The following is a 22,329-nucleotide window of genomic DNA, read 5'->3' as shown; positions in this document are numbered from 1 at the left end:
ACATTATTTCTTTCCTCTATTAATACATATTGACTATACCACAACTTCATTTATTTTGTTTATGTAGAATTTCAAGGATAATAAAATCATCAGATGATTTTTCCACAGTTAGATTGAAAACGAAAAAAAAAGAAGGAAGAAACACTTTATATAGCAAAAGTACAGATTTAGGCAGCTGACTCTTCAAAAGTACAGATTTAAGAGCTAACTCTTCAAAAGTTTCTTGATTATTTTCTTATACAGAGGATTCTGCGGGTCCAGGCAAATTTTCCTCCCGTCCTTCAGCGTAGCTCTGCCAGGGAAAGAAGAGGCGCGCCTTTCAGTCCTTGGGTTTGAATTTGGGATTAGGCTGGCGGGAGGCGGGTGGAGAGGGGCCGTAGGGAAGGGGAGAGGAGAAGAGGGTGGGCACGAAGGAAGCGGGTGCAAGGACTCACATCAGTTGGGGGTTGGGGCAGTGGAGTCCAGCCCCGATCACCTCCAGGCTGGAGATGCTCCGGGGATGGACCACAGAGGTGGTCTTCACACACACGCAGCGCAGGTCTCCAGCTCCACCTTCAGAGTCTACTGCGGGTGGGGCGGGGACGGTGGAGAGTGACGACTCTGTGAATAGCCAGAGGTACCTTAGGGGTCTTCTCGTGGCGTGGCGTCTGACCTTCACTTCCTCATCCACAAACCAGACCTCCCTCAGAAAGTGTCTGACTGTCCAGGTGGTAGAGCGCAGCGGGCAGCACCTGGCACAGCGCCTGCGCTCTTAGCCGCGCTCGGTCAATCATAGCTGGGAACCGAGAAGGGTACAGACTCCGCCCCAGCCCGGGGGCTCCCGCACCCTTTCCCAGCCGCCCCCGACCTCCCCCAGGCCCTGCTTCATTCAGCTCTCACCTTGGGCGAGAGCGACGGCTAGTAGGAGCAGCAGCCCGAGGCTGGGCCGCGGGCCGGGGACGCGGGTGCCCGCTGCCAGGCTCATGTCGCAGAGATGCCAGCAGGAGCCGCGAGCACAGGGGCAGCCCGGGCTGGGGCTCCGCAGACCGGTGGTTCCCGAGACTCTCAGGCCGTTTTATACCCGCGGTGGGTCAACTTCGTCGGAAGCCTGGGGTTGAGGGTGGAGAACTGCGGTGCGGAAGCTGAGACACTTCTGCAGAGTTGGGCACTGGGCAGCCAAGATTAGGGCAAAAGGAAAAGAATCAGCAGTCTTGCTGGGAGCTGGTAGCAGGATCCAACCACCACCCTGAATTCATATAATACATGCACATTTGTGCAGTTAGAAACAGTACTTGAACCTTATAAAAATGTATGTTTTCTTGGTTATGTGCAACAGTAGAGTTCTCTGTAGTCACCGTGTTGCAGTTGGTACAGCAGGAAAGTTTGTTTCCTTCTCAACTCTCAACTGCCTCATCAAGAACAAATACCGTATGCTAACACATATATATGGAATCTAAGGGAAAAAAACGTTCATGAAGATCCTAGCGGTAAGACGGGAATAAAGACACAGACTTACTAGAGCATGGACTTGAGGATATGGGGAGGGGGAAGGGTAAGCTGTGACAAAGTGAGAGAGCTGCATGGACATATATACACTACCAAGCGTAACATAGATAGCTAGTGGGAAGCAGCCGCATAGCACAGGGACATCAACTCGGTGCTTTGTGACACCTAGAGGGGTGGGATAGGGAGGGTGGGAGAGAGACAAAAGAGGGAAGATATATGGGAATATATGTATACATATAGCTGATTCACTTTGTTATAAAGCAGAAACTAACACCATTGTAAAGCAATTATACTCCAATAAAGATGTTAAAAAAAAAGAACTGCTCCTTCACTTCTGCCTTTTTTGTTGATTACCATTGAGTTGAGTTTGGCAGGTGTGTTTCTTCCAGATGTGCCATTTGTCATTGTTTTCTGCTATTAAAGAGTTGAATTTGGTCTCCAGGTGATGACTTGCTTCCAAATTTCACGTGAATGTGGAAAGTCTCCTCAGTCTCTTGAATGTGATCCACCTGGCTCTACCAACCATCATCCAACATACTCTAGAAAGCAAGCTCAGTTAGCCTCATCTATCCTCTTATTCTGAGAAAAATTGTAATGATAATGTTTGGATGCACGCTTTCTATAAAAATTGCTACCTGGATGTTTCTCCATTCTGCTCAGGAAGAAGAGAGGTCAAGGAGAGTTTTCAGGCCATATTTCCCAGTGCCTGCTGCCACCTGGCCAGTACAAGTGACAGGGTGAGATGGGCTGCACCATTGGCGGGAGTAGTGAAGCTCTCAGGAGGACACAGAGCATCTGTGAGTTGCGTGTGGAAAAGATGCAACAGAATCCTTCACAGAAAAGATCCAGAGATCAATATAGACCATCTTCCCTTCCCTGAAAAAGAATGACTTTGGCTCTTGATCAGGGCAAAGCACACCCTCATCTCAAAGCCAGAGGTTCCCTGTCACACTGATTAACAGTGGTGAAGGGCCTCAGGAGCCCACTGCATGGAACTAGCAGACCCCTTAATGCTCAGCAGGACCAGATTTCTGCAGGGATATGGAATTCAGTCCCTGGGCCTGGAATGTGCTTTCTCTTACTCTCCCACCACCTGTCTTTTCAGCTGGCTAGGTCTATTCATATTTCTGGTGTCTGCTTAAATATCACCTCCCCACAGGGGCCTTCCCTGACAGCTAAAGCTACTTGTTTTCCCTGTTGTTGTCCTGTAACACCCACTGCTTCTCCTGTTTCTCACAGCTCATACAAACACAAATATATGACATACACACACACATGCATATATATTTAAATGTGTTTAAATGGTTTCTCTTCTTGGGCTTCCCTGGTGGCGCAGTGGTTGAGAGTCCACCTGCCGATGCAGGGGACACGGGTTCGTGCCCCGGTCCAGGAAGATCCCACATGCCGTGGAGTGCCTGGGCCCGTGAGCCATGGCCGCTGAGCCTGTGTGTCCGGAGCCTGTGCTCCACAAGGGGAGAGGCCACAACTGTGAGAGGCCCGCGTACCTCAAAAAAAAAAAAAAAAAAAAAGGTTTCTCTTCCTAAATGGAAAGCTGCGTGTGGTGAGAGGTAGTACTGTCTATCACTATTCTAGCTCCCTGGAAGGAACTCAGTATAAAGTACTACACTAGTGAAGATAGATGATAAATGTTGAAAATGGTAACAATGAGGCTTTGACGTGTTCATGTGTCTGTTTCTTTGTGTAGTTGGAGCACACCTCTATATGAACTTGTGGTTGTGATTATTTGTCAGCCTGTCTGCCTCTCCCACCAGACAGTACTCTCTTCAATGGCAAGTCTCTGTGACTTATAGTCTTTGAATATCCAGCATCCGTGCAATGGCTGGTACAGAATGTATAAGTCATACATGTTTATGGAACTGAAACGTGAGATCCCAAATTGGGTTAGCCCAGAGGGAATGGATAGGAGGGGTGGTTTGGCATATGGATGGGCAACATACTGGATTTGTACAACCTTACCCTGCAGATTTCAAAATTTGCAATATAAAGGAACCCAGGGAGTAGTGACAATTCATTCATTCTTTCTCTGCATCTAAATAGAATAATTCAATATGTGCACACAAAAGTAAGAGACATATGCATTATGCAGGAGGTATTAGCATAGTGTAAAAACTGTGTCATGTCTCAAGAGGTGGCCCTGTTGGATTTCAGTAGGAAACCACTAGAGAAATGAATGAGATGCTGAGCTATTTTAAATTATTGGAGAAAAACTGATCACCACGACTGCAGTCACCATTTACTGCTTTATTTATTACATGTTTATTCATGTATGTTATTTGTTAACTATTACTTAATAAAAGTATTTATTTTGTAGACAAACATCTAAGGCATTAAACCTATAATAGTGAGGAGATAATAAAAGGAAACCTAATAATGCAGAGTTTGTGAACTATGTGCTTAATACATGAGTGCTCCCCAAGGTCCATGTGCAGTTTGGGATAGATGAACTGATATCTTCTCCTATAACCATCATAGTATATGCAGTATGCTATTTATGTATCAAGTCCTATTTTCCGTGTCAATAACATTATGTGATATATAATGTAATCTCTTAATTAGAGAAAGAAAAATCAAGCAAAGTGATATGGTATGTGGTTAAGAGCACAGTTTCAAATTGCCACTCTGTCACCTCCTTAGTTATCTGATTCTGAGGCAAATTTCCTAATCTCTTTGAACTTCGTTTTTCTTCCCTATAACACTGGGAATACTAATGGTAATAACAATAAATACTAACTAACATTGACATATGGGTTATTGTGTGACATTCATTATCTTCAGCACTTTGAATTTATTAACTGTTAATTTCACATCAACTCTATGAGATAAGCAATATTATTATGCCATTTTAGAGATGAAGAAACTTAGGCACAGAGAGGTTAAGCAACCTGCCCAAATTTACACAGCTGGCAAGTGGTGGACTAAGTTACTCTCTCTTTAGAGGACATACTCTTAACCAGATCATAGCTACCTTGTAAGAATTATTTAATTCTTTACAATTATTTAATTGTAATGCATGCAGAACAATTATTTTGTCTGGAATATTAATCTTATTAATATAACTTATAATATTAATAGTTATTAATAAAGTTTAGCTATTACTATAGTACATTAAAAATAGCACGTATCATCAGCTAGTGACTTTTGTTGGCCATATTGTTAAATACCAAAGTTTAAAAAAATAAAAAGATAAGGCTTTTTCCCCTAATAATTTTGTTAAAAGTAATAATATATGACAACAAAGCAATAATAAATTTGATTTTATATTAATATTTCTTTAAGAATAGTATGGGTGTAAATTTAAGGGATTAGACATTAAAGAAAGTTCTGTTGATTGTAAAATAACAATTAGTAGCCTGGTAAAGCTTAAATTCTCTATTGTGTTTATTTGCAAGGCTGATTCTCATACTGAAATGGTTACCAACTAGATATTTAGTAAATGCAAATATGTACAAACATGTCAGGGTAACACATTCAACATCAAGTAGAATCTGTGTTGTTATTATTATTATTGAAAATACTATCATATATTATTAAAAATATATATGATATCATATATCATCATAAATTTTTTGCTCTCCTGGTATTAAATATATCCACTTTAAAGTAAATAACCACTGCTTACAAGACTCACATTCTACAGCTTTATTATTTTTAGGATTTGAAAGCTAAAATAAACATTAGAAAAATCTTTCAGAGAATGTTTTGAAACAAGACATCCTAGGACTAAGACAATGAAAAACACTATTTAAACACTATTAATATATAAGTGCCTAAATATATTAATAAACATTTATTGAGCAAGTGTTCCATGCGGAGCCCTGTGTGGTGCCTAATATCACTGACCATTATGGAATCATCATGGGCACATCTAGTCTAACAGTACAGAGGAGCAAGATAAGTGAACATGGTTGTATTTGGAAAGAAATTTTTAAAGAGGAAATGCAAAACGCAGTACCACATTTAGCCAAGAGTTAAGGAGTAAACCACGTATTTTGAAACTAGCCTTGCTTACTTTCTTTTTTTATTAATTTTTAAATTTTTATGCAATTTTTAAAGTTACTTTCCATTTACAGTTATTATGAAATATTGGCTCTATTCCCCCTGTTGTACAATGCATCCTTGAGCTTATCTTACACCCTAGCCATGCTTACTTTCATCTTCTCTCTGTCATCTATTAATCAGCCATCTCAGAACAAAATGTGACTTTTTGAGACAGAACAGAACACACATCCAAAGCTTCATACGGTATTACTCGGTATCCTGGATAAATAAGAACTCTAGAAAGCCAAGACCTCAAACTTTTATCCTTCTTGGGAGATAAAATGGTTTGACAGAAAGCGAAAAGATTAAGCAGCTGACCCACCATCTTCCAATATTTTCTGGACTATTTTCTTGATTCTGGGAGCTTCTGGGTCCAGGCAGATTTTCTTCTCATTCTTCAACGTTGCTCTGCAAGAGAGAATAGAATTATCCGAGAGCATCCTGGCACACTATCAGAAGGGATCCAACAGTGTCGGTAGGGTTGGAGGTGAAGGGCTTCCCTAGTGAGGCAATACTGCAGAAGCAGAGACTTACATTACTTCGATGTTGGTGCAGTGGGGTCCTGCCCTGATCACTTCCAAACTTTGGATGTTACTGGGATGAATGCCAGAGGTGGTCTTCAAACATGAGCAGCGAAGTTCAATGTACCGCCTTCTATCCATTCTTTTAGCTAGGGTAGAAGGTGTGATTCTATGAGTGGTCATGATTATCTCAAGGATCTTCCCTATTGATGGGTACCTCTCTCACAAGGCCATGGCGAGTCTGATCGGTAAACCTTTAGGAAAGTACCCTAACAGAATTCCTGGCACATGAGTGCAGCGCCTCCATTTAGAGTTATTCATATAGTGCCCTTCTCCAGTCCCAGGAGCATCAGGACAGTCCATCCCCCAGACACAGCTGCAGCAGAAGCAGCCTCAGGTGCAGGGAAACAGAGACTCCACCTTCAGCTTTCCCTAAGTTTCTCTTACGTTCTCCAGTGGTGGAGGGAACCAGCGTGGTCAGGAGCAGTGACATCAGCAGCAACTCCTGCAGGACAGGAAGTGGGATGGCCCTGGTACAGCAGGAGGTGGTGCTGCCTCTGAGGCTCATGGCAGAAAAGACTGAGTTAGAGGTGTTAGCCTGGGAGTCTGCAGCTAAGTCGCTTTCACGGTCTCCTGCTGTCTTTTATACACACTCCCTCAAGGCCAGTAAGGAGAAAAAGGATAGGGATGGGGGAAGTGAGGATGTGTGGTAATATATGTGTAAGAGTGGTCAAGTTGTGCCCAACCCAGATAAATGCCAGGCAAGTCAAATTCCTGCTAATTTCATTTTAAGCATCCCTGCACACTCTCACTCCCCCCTTCTCAGTATCCATCTCCCTTACACATATTTAATACTCTACTCAGGCAAGAACCAGACTGAAATATTACATATATTTTCTTTGTATAATTATGTAATATGCCCTGCCTTTCCTATAATGCAATTTAGAGGCCTTATAGACACTTTATGTGTATCTGAAAGCATAAGTATGCGGCCCTTGGAAAAGAGAGTTATCTTCCCTTTCCAGTTGCCAAGGAAAGCAGATGTTCCTATCTTGGTTGTTGATAAGTATTGGGATTCGTTTGGAGTATGTGGATAAAATAGGAGCCAATTACCATCAAAGTCTCACTTTGCATATTAGTTTATGGGCTTCTTTCTGTCTTCCAAATATATTATCTTTTGTAATTTTATCCAGAAACTAGAAGCAAACTCATCCTCTTTTCTGTTATAAAATAAACTACTTTTTTCTATCATCTGAGTATACCCTAGAAAACAAGACCCAGCAGCTTTATTTTTCATTGTTAATCTAGCTGAGAAATGTATAATACAATTCACTGTAAAAGATGCATAACCTGCAGATGCATGTGGGATAAAGCATGCAAGTTCCTCTTCATCATTACTCCACATTCCCGGTCTCCGATGGTAACCACTGGTAACAACTTGGCACTAGTTTTCTATTCTCTCTACATTTATATACACACATATACATATACATAGAGCCACACACATAATATTGGGTAACTTTTTGGCCAACCCAATACATAGAGATAAATATATAAAGAGGTAGATATAGATTTTTTTATAGAAATGGGATTATTATATAGCTTTTATCCTTCAAAAATATGTCTTCAGCATCCTTGCATGCTACCTCAGTGTCACTTTTCCCCACTCTTTTCAATGTCTGCATAACATTCTATAGCATGGGCTCTTGTTCAACTTCTGTCCCATTGGTGACCTTGAAGGTGTTTCCATTTTTGAACTTTTATATGAACTACAGTAACATCTTTATTCCTCAAGTCTCAGACACCAATTAAGGGTCTTGATCTCAAACCCCACATGATAAAGCCCTGCAGCTATGCAGAGATAGACCTGCACATCACATACTGGCTTGCATACACTATTGTCTGGATCTCTGCCCCACCTATGAGGCTTGCTTCCTAAACAGGACTGTACACTTTTTTTAAGGTTTTTAAAATAATGTTTATTTCTTAAAAGTTAACATGTGCATAATAGGAAACCGAAAAACACAAGAAGTAAAAAACAGTCATCCATAATCACAAGCAGTTTGCTGTTTGATGCATCCTTCTAAATCTCATTTGTGTATCCACACAACTAAGCATCCATTTTTATGTAATTCAGATTTTACAGTCATGTATCATGCTTTTTCACACATCATGAATATTTACCATTTCAAAGTCCCACAGCTATATGAGTATTTTTATAACCAAGAATACACTACATCAACTCAATCTGGAAGGAAAAAAAATATAATCCTGCCTTCCTTGGCAATAAAAATTTCATTAAAGACAAAAATGGCAACAGGCCTCTAGATATTGGCAGACTTATGATTAAAATACTACATTCCCTTAACGTTAAATTAAAAATGAGACATAACACAACAGAGTACACAAAGCATAATGTTTCTAAGAGGATTCATTATCTGATCTAAACAATTAAAGTATTAGCAAGAAGGTATGTTTCCATTGACTTACTTAACAATATATTCCTATAGCACAGCCAAGAGATGCACACACATCAACGGTTATTATCAAAATATAAATATGAACATGTCCACATACATCCCTCCCTTTATACTTCCTTCTGTCCCTCTTCTGCCAACCTAATGAAAGAGTCCTGACATATATTTCTTAGACGGTTTAACCAGTCCATGTCCAAGGTGCTGCTTTTTTTAAATCAATTATAACAAAGATATTTACAAGTTGGTTAATTCACTAGCTCTACTTTTTATCCTACATCGTCATCTCAGGTCATCTAAAAAGCTTAGATGTTGCAAAGTAAAGAATGAACCTTGGGCTTCCCTGGTGGTGCAGTGGTTGAGAGTCCGCCTGCCGATGCAGGGGACATGGGTTCGTGCCCTGGTGCGGGAAGATCCCACATGCTACGGAGTGGCTGGGCCCGTGAGCCATGGCCACTGAGCCTGCACGTCCGGAGCCTGTGCTCCACAACGGGAGAGGCCACAGCAGTTAGAGGCCCGTGTACTGCAAAAAAAAAAAAAAAAAGAATGAACCTTGTCCACAATAAACATAGGTACTTTACAAAAATGCACATATAGACCTATGGTTATAACCTAAAACTGTCTTCTAGACATGGAGATATTAACCAAGAGCCCTTCCTTTCACTCTTCCTCTTACCCTTCCACCAGCATTTCAATGACTAAGTACAGGACTACATCTAGCTCTAAGAAGTGGATTAACATAGACACTCCCAGAAGATACAGCCCTTCCTAAAAAACAACAAAAAAGCATTTATAAAGGGATTATTTTACTACTTCTACTTTTAATATATTTTAGGCATTAGGACTTGCTTATTCTTTAATGCACAGCAATATTAACTGAAATGCACAAGTAGAACAATGGTTAGACAATCTGAACGTCTAGACTCATGGGCACAGAATCCCCCTCTGTACACTTTTGAATACAGAGGCATGTCCAAGGTTTCTTTGAATGCCTCATGTATCCTATAATGTGTAAGGTAACACAATATACAGTAGGTCTTAGCTAAACAGTGTTAGTGAATAAATCAATGAATATGTATCACTAAAGGAAAGTTTCGTTTTCATTTCTAATCAGTCACAATTCTCAAATTAGACTTCACATGGCCCAAAGTACCTGTGGTATAAAAAGGTGATTTGGAAGGCTGGGCAAAAAGGATGAGGCCCCAGACACAGGTTGTCTTCCTCTTACAACTATGTCCAAATCTTACACAATATTTAAACTTCCCATTTTCTTTTTTCTTATTTATTTATACCTTTAAAATTTTAGAAGAAACTCTTAAAACATTAAATGTATAAGATTATTTTTTATCAAAAGAATCACTACAGTAAATGATTTCCAACTTTTAAAAAATTTTAAGCCAATTTTTCCTGTTGTTTAGCAGTTACTGACTATGCCTACTTAAGTTCTTATTTCCTGTTTTACAGTGTATTCCTTATTTTTCTCCACCCCATTTGTTTTCTTCTTATAACTTACAGTCTAGCAGTAGAACATATTAAATTAACCTGATTTTCCACCTCTCCCAACCCCAAAATTCATAGCATAGCAGGTAAGCTTAAGGAAAATCTTAAGCTGAAAAAAATTAGTATCCTTCTAAGAGTGACCATGTGAAGTGAATTATAGAAAGAATTTCAACAGGAAACAGAATCAGGAGAGCAAACTTCCTTCTGGTTCTTCCTGAGTGATGATGGTATAGCCTTTCCCCGTTATTGTGATTAAACTATTGCTAATTCACAAATCAGATATGTTTGTATTCAACCATAAGCTCAAAACCATTTCCACAGCAAGATATAAAGTTTTTTGGCATTATTCATCATATCATTCTTTTTCTGTCCATCCCACCTCTCCCCTCTGCAACACGTACTGTTTACTATATCTGTGAGTTTCACTGTACGCTTCCCCCTCCCCGACCCCCATACAAACACTATCCACATTTCCTTCCTGGTTCACTTACTAAGATTAGTCAAAAGTTCCTAATCCTTTTGGGGAAACTATATGGAAAGTCTTCTGAGCTAATGATGCTACTTGACTTAGTTGATACCAGGAAAGAGGTAGGCATGTAGCACAGGATCATCAACTCATTGTCTTAATCAACAAGTGTATTTTGTCACAAAAGACACATCGACAGCAAGGTTTTTGAGGAAGTATTAACACATTTCTTGAGTCACTAAAATTTCACAAACCTATTAGTCAGCGTTTGAGGTAAATAACGTTTTGCTAGTTTTCATTTCTTCAATATATATTAAGTATCTACTATGTGCCAGGCATTACAAAGTCTCTTTGCTGTGTGACTTAGTCATTTAACTACTTCTTTTTTAAAAGTGAGCTCTCAAATATTTGTGCAAAGCAATGGGATATAAATACTAATTTGCTATTACTACTACTACTATTGCTAACTGCTATTACTGTCACATGCATAATTTTCTTGGATTTCCATGAAGAGAAACATAACACTGACATGAATAACCTGACTATACAGAAATGGGTAAAAAATATTGTAAAATCAGTTATTCAAGCAAAAGAAGTTACTTTATGCAAAGTTATAACTTCAGAGAATGCTAGAAAATTAGTGTCAGAGGTTCTTGGGTTTAAAAATGACTTGACAGCTTTTTATGACTCTTACATTTTCTCCCTGTTTTTTTTTTTTTTGTGGTAAGTTACTTTATCTCTTTTTCCTTTAAGTCATTGTCTTATAAATAGCAGTGTCATTCAGGAAACTAGCAAGTTTTCTAAGACTCAGAACAGAACTTATCTGTTAGCTATTTTAAAAGAAAATATCTAGAGACACTGGAGGAACATTAGCCTTTAAAATTAAAACATATATTAATTTTGCATTAATTAGAATGTTTTGAACTGACATCTCCTAAATATGAAGGGGATAAGCCACTGCCTACAAATTAGTAATAAAACAATGGGTACACTAGGGGCAGGACAGGAATAAAGACGCAGATGTAGAGAATGGACTTGAGGACACGGGGAGGGGGAAGCGTAAGCTGGGACGAAGTGAGAGAGTGGCATTGACATATATACACTACCAGATGTAAAATAGATAGCTAGTGGGAAGCAGCCACATAGCACAGGGAGATCAGCTCGGTGCTTTGTGACCACCTAGAGGGGTGGGATAGGGAGAGTGGGAGGGAGGGAGATGCAAGAGGGAGGAGATATGGGGATATATGTATACATATAGCTGATTCACTTTGTTATAAAGCAGAAACTAACACACCATTGTAAAGCCATTATACTCCAATAAAGATGTTAAAAAAAAAACCCAATGGGTACAGAAGATCCTAGAGATGATAAAATGGAGGGTCAGTTTGGTAAAGCACTTTAATCAATAAATTGAAATACTAGCCAACAAAAGCTTCCCTATAAGTGCTGAAATCTAATATGTCTTCCGTATAACTCTGAGTGGCCAAGAATGATCCAGACCTCAAATACTCTGGCACTAATGTAATTGAGGCTGTATCTTATCCAGGGGTGAGGCATGGTGTGGGGAGTGGAGGGAGAGGGGGGAAGGTGAAAGAGCTGATGGGGAAATATCTCCCTGGGTGCTGTTATACAGGAACAATGCAAAGTTTTGCAAGCCTGTGGATTTTTTTTTTAATTATATTGATTGTTACTATTTGTTGAACATCAGATGCCTGACCATGCTTTTCTGATCCTCTTTTACTGCATAACAAGCCAACTCCAAACTTAGTGGCTTATGGCAAAGGTTTGTAATTTCTGATAACTCTGTGTGTTAATGAGGGGTTCTTCTGTTTTCATCTTGCCTGAGCTCACTTGAGTTGGTGTGGTCAGAGGGCAACTGGAATGGCCTCTTTCACATGGGAGGTGTTTCGTGCTGGCTGCTGGCTGAGATTTTTGCTGGGGCAACTTGGTCCTCCTGTTCGTCCTCCTCTTTTAAGTAGTATCGTTATATTTGTCATGAATAAATGAAGAAGGAGGAAGGAAGGGAGCAGGAGAGAGAGAAAGAGAGAGAGAAGGAAGAGGAGAGTAAGAAAGAGAGAAAAAGACAATGAAAGACAAGAGCCTTCCACCCTCCTCCCTTCCCATCCTGTTACCTTTCTTCTTCTCCTCCTGCTCTGTCCCTCTCCTCCCCTCCTTGCCCCTCCCCAGCCCCAGAAACCATGATGCACCTCCAGGATGCCCTTTCAGGATCCTCTGGAGGTGCACCACAGCTTTCTTCCTTTGCTGGGAAAGATGGCAGCAGATAACGCAGAACAAACGTCCCCCCTGGGCATAGCTCACCACCTGAGGGCGCTCTCTCACCCAAACTATGCCCACTCCCCAGGGGTAGCCCCATCTAATGGCTGGCCAATGGGCGGATTCAGAGGTCTGCCTCCTTGCCAAAATTCAGAATAACTCTGCAAAGCCATGCCAGCTCCAGAGCTTCTCACAGGGCCACCCGAATCTTCTGTCACACAGCAGCTCTTCCTTTGCCCACTGCTGCTGGCTTAATTCCTGACAGATGTTAATTTTTAAAGCATTCCTCAAATTTCCTGCATGCAAATCCCCTCTCAGAGTTTGATTCTAGGCAATGCCACCTAAGACACTATTGCTTTCTCTCTCTCTCTCTCTCTCTCTCTCTCAAAATATCTAGTTCCTTTTCATTCAGCTTTCAAGAAAAGCTTTGTCAGAGAAAACTTTGAGTGTATTTGCTGCCAAAAGACCTTACCTTAGGTTGAAAGCTTCTCATCTTTGTAATCGCCATATCATAAGGATCCTGCACAAGGTCCAGTATGAAACAAGATTACCAATAAATGTCAATACCGATATTTGATGGATTAATGTTTATAAGAAGGGAAATACATCATACATCTTTATAATGTTGCCACATAATTGACAGAAAATATATAGAGAATATGAATGCATTGTTTCCAGAAGCTTCCTGAAAAAGACTGGTGAAAAAAAAAGATTTCTTAGAAGCACTAAAAATTAATCATTCACACATAGGTATAAAGAATGGTAATAAATATGAGAAAAATTAAGGGTGCTTAAATGATTGAATCCTCAGTTTTCTCATTTAAAGAGGAGCTTGAATTAGGAGGCTTGAGAAAGGAACTAACATTTATCAAGAAACTACTTTGTTCCAGGTTAGTCTTTATTGCCTGAGAGATAGATATTATTGTACTGCTTTTACAGATGAGAAAACTGAGGGATGGAGAGGTTAAATAAATTGCCAAAGTCACGTAGCTAAAAATACTCAAAACTAGACTTGAAATGCAACTGCTTTGACTTGCACTTCACCACAAATTACAAAGAAATATCACTGGCCTCTCTTGCTGGAAGTGAATCAAATCAACTATTTTTCTCTTTGTTCAACCCAAGAGGTGGGTCAGAAATAATCATCACACATTTATGTGGTAGTGGAAACACATCCATTAAGAACACGGATTTTTCAGAGGGCAGGGGATGTTCTTGCAATTTCTCAATATTTAAGAAACTGGACTCTAGACTTTGTAGAAACAAAGTTTTACACCTAAACTCTATGTCTTTCTATGTCATTATTTCACTTTACATACTTGAAGTATGAACAATCCTTGTCATGAATATAATATTAATTTTGCTGACTAAAAGCCACTGAGGACCATCAGCCAAAATCAGAATCACGTGCACTGATTCTGATTTTGGCTGGTGGTCCTCAGTAGTCAGGGAGGCAAATTGAAATCCCCACATGTTTCTTCTCTCTGGTAAATTTCTCAATCTGTAACATCCGGGAAGGACTTTTGAAGTTATGAACAGCCTGAGAATTACCCACAGCAACTCTTTTCCTCATGCAAGAATTAAAACTATGATAGAAAAACAAAGCCACTAGTCATATTTTATCATAGATCCTGTCATGCCTTCAGGAACTGAAGGATTATGTAAATGTGTCACACCCAGAGGCAAACAAGAAAGTCTAGTAGAATGAAGGGCATTGATTGCACATAAAAAATTGTTTGGATTGGGGGAGTAACATAGAGTAAATTTTAGCTGAGCATGTGTTCAATTCCCATTGATTTCATATATGAGAATGAATTTCAGAGGGATAACAGAGTGAATATAGTATTTAGGAATTTAGAGGAGGAAAATAGAAGGTATATCCTTAGAAGATATACATTAGTTTAATTTCCCCCGGATATGTTAGTCTTTGAGTTTGTTACTAGCAGGATCAATAGTAACAGAAGGATTGGTGAGTAGTAGCTGTCACTGAGGTTCTTGTATAGGTTATACTTTGGTAATATACTGTGATCTATTTTATTTGTAGAACAGCCAATTATGGCATGAGCATGACAAATACGATTTCAAGAATATTACAGTAAGGTCTTATTCTATGATCTATAAACAAACTAAACTTATAAATCTTGCTTCTGGGAAAAACAAATATCTTGAATTACAATAAAGAAGTAATCAGTATTGCTTATTTCTTCACATAACTTATGTTTTGTCCATCCCAAAGACATTTAATATGCTTTCATTTGTTATTATCAGGCACTTACTCAATGAGTATTTTGGGGCTGATACAGTAAATCAGGGATTGCTTAAAACACTGAAATTTATAATTCAAACATTTATAGTAACTGGTTTGGTTTTTTAGGATTAGTGTATAACTTATGGGTTCAAAGGGGAAAAATGCTATTTGAGAGAGCAATAAAATACCATAGAAGTTTAACAATTTTTTTAAAAAATTTGAGGTATTTTATGATTTTTTACATTGTTGAAAAAATTGTCAGCAAACTCATCTCTTTGAATCTACTCTAGGTTTTTCCATATCTTTGTATCTCTCTGTTTCTCTCACACATACATTCTCTCTCTATTACATAGATATATTAATATGTAATAATAGAACATTTATTAATCTAATTGATATTTGATATATATGGAAAGAGATGAAAAGATGTAAAATAACTTAGGTTAGATATATATATGTTAATAATATATTAGCATATATTAATAAATACAAATACATGTTAATATAAGCATATGTAACATAATTAATCCAATTGGGGGATGCGTGTATGTATACTAATTGGATTAGTCTCTTTCCTTTTGTTTTCTTGCTCTTCCTCAGAATGAGCTATTCGCATGAAATTGCTATTTTAATACCAGAGAGACAGTGGGACTTGTTTAGATCACTTATCTTTTAAAGCACCTACTATGTGCTAGGCACTGTCCTAGGAACTGAGGTGAACATCATAAACATAGCCCTGCCCTCATGGAGCTTACAGTGAAGGTGGAACAGACACTAAATAAATGACCACATGTACATAGTCTCTGTAGGCTCTACAGTCACGTTGGTGACAAAATGCTATGAAGGGAAAGAACAAAGTTCTATGACAGGATACAAAAGGGACTTTAATCTAGTGGGGGGAAGGGTCAGAGAGGCCATGAGTGACACGTAAACTGGCCTTGAAGGAAGCATGGGAGTTAGTCAGGTGAAAGTGAGGGGTCAGTGTTATAGGCTGAAGGGACTGCACATACCAAAGCTCTTGTTGGATGACTTGTAGGCAAGAAAGAGAAAAGACAGTAAAGGAATTAAAATTTATTCAGCACCTACCATGAACCAGGTGACTGATTTTAGGACACTATCTGACAACCTGAGTTTCAGGATAATTTATTAATTCATTAAAGTTAATCTGTATCAGGTATTGGGGATGCAGAGATGAACAAAATATGGCAGATGCTCTGGGAGAACTCTAAGTAGAGTAGGGTAAAAACACTTATAAGCAAGTAAAAGCAATGCAATGTTGGCTATTCACATAAATTCAAATATTTAGAAGATACTATGGGAACATCAAAATGGAAACCACGAGTTCTGCTGGGAGTGCCAAGGAAAATTTCATGAGGGAGGTGTTGTTTGAACTGAGCTCTGAAGGATGAATAAGCTTCCTCCTATAGACAGAAAATGGGAAGGGCCTTCCCGGTAGAGGTAGAGGCCCTACCAAATGCAAAGGCCTGGACCTGGAAAGAACATGCCCTGTAAGGGAGCTAAATTCTTGACTGCAAAGATGCTAGGGAAAAATGAAGTTGAAGTAATAATCAGGAGTCATGAAACAGAACCTAATTTGTCATACTTTGCAACATGTATTTCATGTCTAGGAAACAGGCAGCAGTAAAGGATTTAAGGTAAGGAAGGCTTATCTATTTGTGTTTTCTAAAGAACCCAGAGATTGTTGGTGCTGGGAAGGAGGAACTGGAAGGGGAGTGAGCTCGGAAATAGGTTGAACTAATGCAAGGACACTAGGAAATGAGGGTCCTCTCTGCTAGCCAAAGAGGAGAGTGGTTAATTTTTATAATAATGTAGAATTAAAGAGGAATGACATCTTTGTAGCAGTACAATAAAGAAGAAAGAACTTGGGCTTCCCTGGTGGCGCAGTGGTTGAGAGTCCGCCTGCTGATGCAGGGGACACGGGTTTGTGCCCCGGTCCGGGAAGATCCCACCTGCCACGGAGCGGCTGGGCCCGTGGGCCGTGGCCACTGAGCCTGTGCGTCTGGAGCCTGTGCTCCGCAACGGGAGAGGCCACAACAGTGAGAGGCCCGCGTACCACACACACAAAAAAAAAAAAAAAAAAAAAAAGAAAAGAAAAGAAAGAAGAAAGAACTTCAGTAAATTTTTTAAATCTTTTATTGTTTTTCCCAGAGAACAAAGGAAGTAGCATAAACCATTGAGACCACATTTAACAAGTGCAATTTTAACATAGTAAATGTGATGCATATGTAATTCTTTGTAACAAAATGGTCAAAACCTTTAAAAGATACAGTATAAGCATCTGCAAATCTTAGCAGGGCAGTGCATTTTTTTTTTTTAAGCTGCATGATGAGTTTATATTCAAAGAGCTCAAATATGTTTTCAGAACTTTCAAAGTATAAATCATTGTTAAGTTTGCCTTTACTCTTTTTTTTAACATCTTTATTGGAGTATAATTGCTTTACAATGTACCTTTACTTTTAAAGGATGTATTTTTATAAAAACTAGAAATAAGGAATTTACCTAGTTCCTAGCTTCTTCATCAATCCAAAACATATACTTAGAAATATAATACTAGAGATATAATACTCTTAATAAACTAGATAATAAATACCATAAAAAATCAAAAGTTTAATGAGTACGTTGTGACATTATGTCATACTAGGAAGACATCAAATATCTAAATGTATAGGAAAAGAATACATTAGTCCTTATAGAACTCATACATTTAGAAATTCTAAATAAGGAAATATATTCTACACAGATAACTGTATAATACATACAGATTTCTAATGCAATATAACTTAAATAGCTAACCAGGGTCAAGAGTAAGAAAATTCTCTAACATATTCCTCAAGAAACAATACTAAAATAGTTCCTATTTCATGAAAGAGTGAGAATAACAGTTTATCTCCATATACAGCATTCTAATGAAATATCATTCCCACATTAAAGACACAGCTTTTTCCATAGCACTATAAGAACTATATTCTAGAAATACAATAGTCGCTTTGAAAGATTAACAACCAGTGATTCTTGATTCACAATTTAGTTAATTGCCAAAGATTTCAGTAGCATAGCAGATAAAATAACAGAAATAAGGACCAGGAAATACTATGCTAAACACGCCATAAACTGAGCAGAAAGCTGCAGGGACAAACATAGTTTCCCTCCTCTCATCTCTCTCTCATAGTGGGGAATTCATACAGAAACCTAACTCACTGGAGAAAATCAGCCCTTGCTTCTTGTCTTCACTGGGTCCAGAGATCCCCAGAAAACTCTTCTGCTGAAGAACTGGGCAATTTTTCCAATGCATGGTCCTTTCTCTTAATTTTTCTTGTTTCCACTGTTGGGAAAAGAATTACATCAGTATAACCAAATTTCCACACACCTGTCTACCCCAACTTGTTTTCAAAACAGAGTCGAGGGTCAATAAAAAGCAAAGGGTGGACTCAAGGTCCCTAGTAACAACAACAACAAATACATCTTAGCGGTGAGTTCTGTGTAACCTCCTAGGCAACTACACATGACACTTGTGATAAGGGTTTTCCCAGGACATTCTAGAACAACGTTCGCCCCTTCTCCCCGAACATCCTTTTTTTTTTTTTTTTTTTTTTTCTAAGCGTGGCTGGAATGTGGTTGCCAAATCCCACGTGGAGAATAAGGACTTTGAGGAGTCCGCACTCCAAGAGACATTCAGAAACCAAAAAGATCAAGGTGACAGGTACCTGTCCAACATTTTCTGGATGACCTTCTTGATCAGAGGAGCTTCTGGGTCCAGACAGACTTCCTTTCTGTTCTTCAAGGTGGCTCTGCAGAGAGAAAAGAAGGATGCCCCCATGAGCTGCGGGGGCTGAAGTCAGGGCTGGGGAGACATCACTCTTGCCAAGGTCACAGTGGACAGCGCTTACGCCACTTCCACCTTGGAGCACTTACACCACTTCCACCTTGGAGCACTGCGGTCCTGGGGCGATCACCTGCAGATTACTGACCATTTTGGGATGAATCCCCGGTGTGGTGGTTAAGCACATGCAACGCAGCTCTCTCACTATGGCCGCGACAGGACCCGCTGGGGTAGAAAGAGAGACACGGTTATGGGCAGGTTGCTGGGAGATCTCTTCCCCAGCCAGTCCGCCCGGGACATTTCCCCACGCCCGGGACGCCGCGGCCGCCTGGCAGGCGGGGCCGCTCCGCCTGCCGGGTGCGTCCGGCTGGCGGTGAGCTCTCACCGCTGGCGAGGGGCCCTGGGGGTGTGAGCAGCAGCAGCGCGAGCAGCAAGCACAGTGAGCCCGAAGGGCCGGGGATGCGGGCGGCGCGGCTGGATAGAAGTCTCATAGTGGCGAAGAGACAGCGAGAGGGGTTCAGGAGGGAGAAGGGGTGGGATTTGAAGCTCTAGAGCACCGTGACTTTTTCGGGTCCTCCGCATCCCTTTTATCTGCACTCGCCCCTTCCTCCCGGCAGGAAATTCAATCTTTGGGATGCTTGGGAAATTCCCTGGACTGAAGCGGGGCGGGGCAAAGGAGGCTGAGTGGAGCGGGGTTAGGAAGTGGGGTTTGGGGAGGGCGGCTGGAAGCCGCTGACTGCACCCGTTCCGCAGTGGACGATTCAGCTCGCCCCGCGGCGGATGGAGTGCTGCGCTGCTCCCGCTGGAAGTGAGAAGCAGTCCTGAGGAGACTTCATTCTCGGGGCCAGCCTGGGCTAGCGAAAGCCAGCTTCTCCTGGGATACAGAGTCTTCTCAGAGATGCCCGTCGTCTCCATCTAAACAGGAAGACTGGGAACAAAGTAGCCCGGAGGTTTGACTTTAGAAAGATTTCTGAAATTCCTTTCTAATTATTATTAGTATTATTATTCAGGAAATGTAAGCCGTGATTAAAACTCTGCCAAACTGCAAGACCTTGCACTCCTGCTTGCAGACAGACCATTCTAGGTTCTTCAAATTAGTTTATAATTCTCTGGTCTTCAGCCAGCATTAGAAGCCAAGATAATACGATGAAAGTGCCTCTACTCCCACTTGAAGTCAGTGGGAGGAACAGGCTCCAAAATCAAGTCTACTTACTGGAAATTCCATACTTAGTTTTGCAAACATGAGTGTCAAGATGGTTTAACAAAAATCTTCAAAAATCACCCAGCACGGCTTCCCTGGTGGCACAGTGGTTGAGGGTCCGCCTGCCGATGCAGGGGACACGGGTTCGTGCCCCGGTCCGGGAAGATCCCACATGCCGCGAAGCGGCTGGGCCCGTGAGCCATGGCCGCTGAGGCTGCGCGTCTGGAGCCTGTGCTCCGCAACGGGAGAGGCCACAACAGTGAGAAGCCCGCGTACCGAAAAAACAAACAAACAAAAAAATCACCCAGCAAATTGCCCTGGGAAATGATGCCTTGCTTTCTGCACATCAATACACTATAGAAGTGGAAGATGTATGGTCTTGTTTGGGGGTGGAATGGGGAGGGGTGAGTGCAGACTAAAGCAATGCCACAGAGCCCAGCCTCTTAGCTATGGCTCCAGACCTTCCTAACTCCATGTGTAATTGACCCAAGTTGGAGAAGCTGCGGAGTCTGATGAGTTTAAGTGGCTCATCTGGAAGTTTGGTTCTAGGGATTCGAATCAATTTGGCAGCAAGACAGCACCCACTCTGGCTTCATTCGAACAACTTCATGGGAGGGAAGGGTGACTCACACACACACAGGCTACTGGAACCATCCAGCTTCTTGATCAGTGGTGTGACCAAGCCTATTTCCACAGTACTGTTCTAGTCAGAGTGAGCCCACAGCTGCGCCCCGAACCTGAGGTGTGAGGTAGCTTCCAGCTTCCTCTCTTTCTCTTCTCTGTGGAAGCAGTTAGCACTCTGAAGTTTTAACGGCTGGGTCTTTCACATGTCTAGCTCCATGGCAGGCATGGCAATGATGTTAGAATGGCATGTAGGCTTTTTTTCATGGAAATCTAACTAGATCCTATTCTGGATTGTTCTCAAGACTGTTGTCCTCACAGTTGGCCAGCCAAGGCAATCGGTAAACATGATGGCAATTAGAAACCAGTCATGGAACAAAATTCTTTTCCTTGTCTCTCATGACCCTGGAACCTTTTCTTAACTCCTTCACACATCTTCCTTGGCAGGACATCACCTCCACTGGTGAGCAAGAAGGAGGTGTCATAGACCTTTAGAACTTTTAGTCCAGAAGAAAACTTTAGAAATCCCCTAGTTGAAGAGGGCTGAGAGGTTTGGCCTCACTTTGTGGGAAGTTAAATGGGAAGTTCTCTATCCTGCGCAGCTTCCTGATCCCATCAGCATCATATCTGACTCAACTAATACAATCCTTCATCCCTCTGGGAAGTGGTGACCTGGGAAAATAGCCTTCAGATTATTATTATATATTGCCTTTTTAGACATTAGACTGTATCTAAAGACAAAAGCCTCACTGATGTGGATAAGATAAAATTTCAAAAATGTAACTAAAAATCTTGGGCAATTAAATTCAATTTAACCACAGGGAATAAGCCATAGTATAAGATTTTGTGGGGGAAAAAGTGTGTAATGAGGGCTTCCCTGGTGGCGCAGTGGTTGAGAGTCCGCCTGCCGATGCAGGGGACATGGGTTCGTGCCCTGGTCCGGGAAGGTCCCACATGCCGCGGAGCGGCTGGGCCCGTGAGCCATGGCCACTGAGCCTGCACATCTGGAGCCTGTGCTCTGCAACGGGAGAGGCCACAGCGGTGAGAGGCTCATGTACTGCAAAAAAAAAAAAAAAAAAAAAAAGTGTGTAATGACTCAAGTAGGTTATTGACTTTTTATAAGTGTATATGTGTATGTATGTGTGTGATTGTGTGTATGTGTATGTGTGTTTAGGTTCCAAATAAGCTGTTTTAAATATAAAGGAACTTAAGAATTAGTTTTGGCACCCAATGGTAAGATCATAGAAGGGTCATGAGATGTGATTTCCAGTTCTTCTGGACACTCTTCTTACAGATGTGCATGCTTCACCTGGTTTGTACCCTGAATCAACTTACCATAGGTTGTTTACAGAATATAAGGCAAAAATAAATATTTCTACAGCTGGCAAGCAAGTAATAGGAAGTCCCCCCTAGAAATTAGCTGTTGGTGTGCCCAACCTAATCAGGAGGCAGCAGGTAACTTAATCTGAGTTCTGATTGAAACCATTCGGGTGCATTGCCCGTGTCTGGCTCCTGTCTAGGCATCCCTGATGTAGACCTTGTGCAAAGACAGATAGGAATGTGGATGGTCCAAAGACTCCCTGCAGTTGACAATGCACCAACTAGGAGGCAGAGCCCTCCAAAAGTAATTGCTTCTTTA

At 40.9% G+C, this 22,329-nt stretch overlaps 3 protein-coding genes across 3 annotated transcripts; all 3 read right to left on the bottom strand.

The window, feature by feature from the left end:
- Positions 1-204: 204 nt before the first annotated feature.
- Positions 205-964, bottom strand: LOC132486026 (platelet factor 4-like). Its single transcript, XM_060092680.1, has 3 exons — positions 880-964; positions 435-600; positions 205-292 (listed from the first exon to the last, which is right to left on the bottom strand). The coding sequence occupies exons 1-3, from the start codon at positions 962-964 to the stop codon at positions 205-207; spliced, it is 339 nt and encodes a 112-aa protein (XP_059948663.1).
- Positions 965-5,849: 4,885 nt separating this feature from the next.
- Positions 5,850-6,633, bottom strand: PPBP (pro-platelet basic protein). Its single transcript, XM_060092679.1, has 3 exons — positions 6,513-6,633; positions 6,079-6,214; positions 5,850-5,952 (listed from the first exon to the last, which is right to left on the bottom strand). The coding sequence occupies exons 1-3, from the start codon at positions 6,631-6,633 to the stop codon at positions 5,850-5,852; spliced, it is 360 nt and encodes a 119-aa protein (XP_059948662.1).
- An 11,218-nt stretch (positions 6,634-17,851) lies between these two features.
- Positions 17,852-19,469, bottom strand: LOC132486021 (C-X-C motif chemokine 6-like). Its single transcript, XM_060092676.1, is given in 5 exon segments — positions 17,852-18,370; positions 18,753-18,836; positions 18,961-19,093; positions 19,254-19,372; positions 19,374-19,469. Coding segments are annotated over 5 exon segments (432 nt in total). The 5' UTR covers positions 19,451-19,469; the 3' UTR covers positions 17,852-18,351.
- Positions 19,470-22,329: the final 2,860 nt, after the last annotated feature.

The sequence above is a fragment of the Mesoplodon densirostris genome, chromosome 1 (assembly GCF_025265405.1).
Source record: "Mesoplodon densirostris isolate mMesDen1 chromosome 1, mMesDen1 primary haplotype, whole genome shotgun sequence".
NCBI classification, from domain to species: domain Eukaryota; kingdom Metazoa; phylum Chordata; class Mammalia; order Artiodactyla; family Ziphiidae; genus Mesoplodon; species Mesoplodon densirostris.
Note: the sequence above shows the minus strand (reverse complement) of the source record. Positions and strands in the feature narration are given on the sequence as shown.

Coding starts and splice junctions, on each gene's coding strand:
- PPBP (XM_060092679.1), bottom strand. CDS start 6,633: ATGAGCCTCAGAGGCAGCACCACCTCCTGCTGTACCAGGGCCATCCCA. Junction 6,215..6,512: donor TCCCTCCACCACTGGAGAAC/GTAAGAGAAACT, acceptor CTTCTACCCTAG/CTAAAAGAATGGATAGAAGG. Junction 5,953..6,078: donor TGCACCAACATCGAAGTAAT/GTAAGTCTCTGC, acceptor TCTCTCTTGCAG/AGCAACGTTGAAGAATGAGA.
- LOC132486026 (XM_060092680.1), bottom strand. CDS start 964: ATGAGCCTGGCAGCGGGCACCCGCGTCCCCGGCCCGCGGCCCAGCCTC. Junction 601..879: donor AGCCGTCGCTCTCGCCCAAG/GTGAGAGCTGAA, acceptor GGCTATTCACAG/AGTCGTCACTCTCCACCGTC. Junction 293..434: donor TGCCCCAACCCCCAACTGAT/GTGAGTCCTTGC, acceptor TTTCCCTGGCAG/AGCTACGCTGAAGGACGGGA.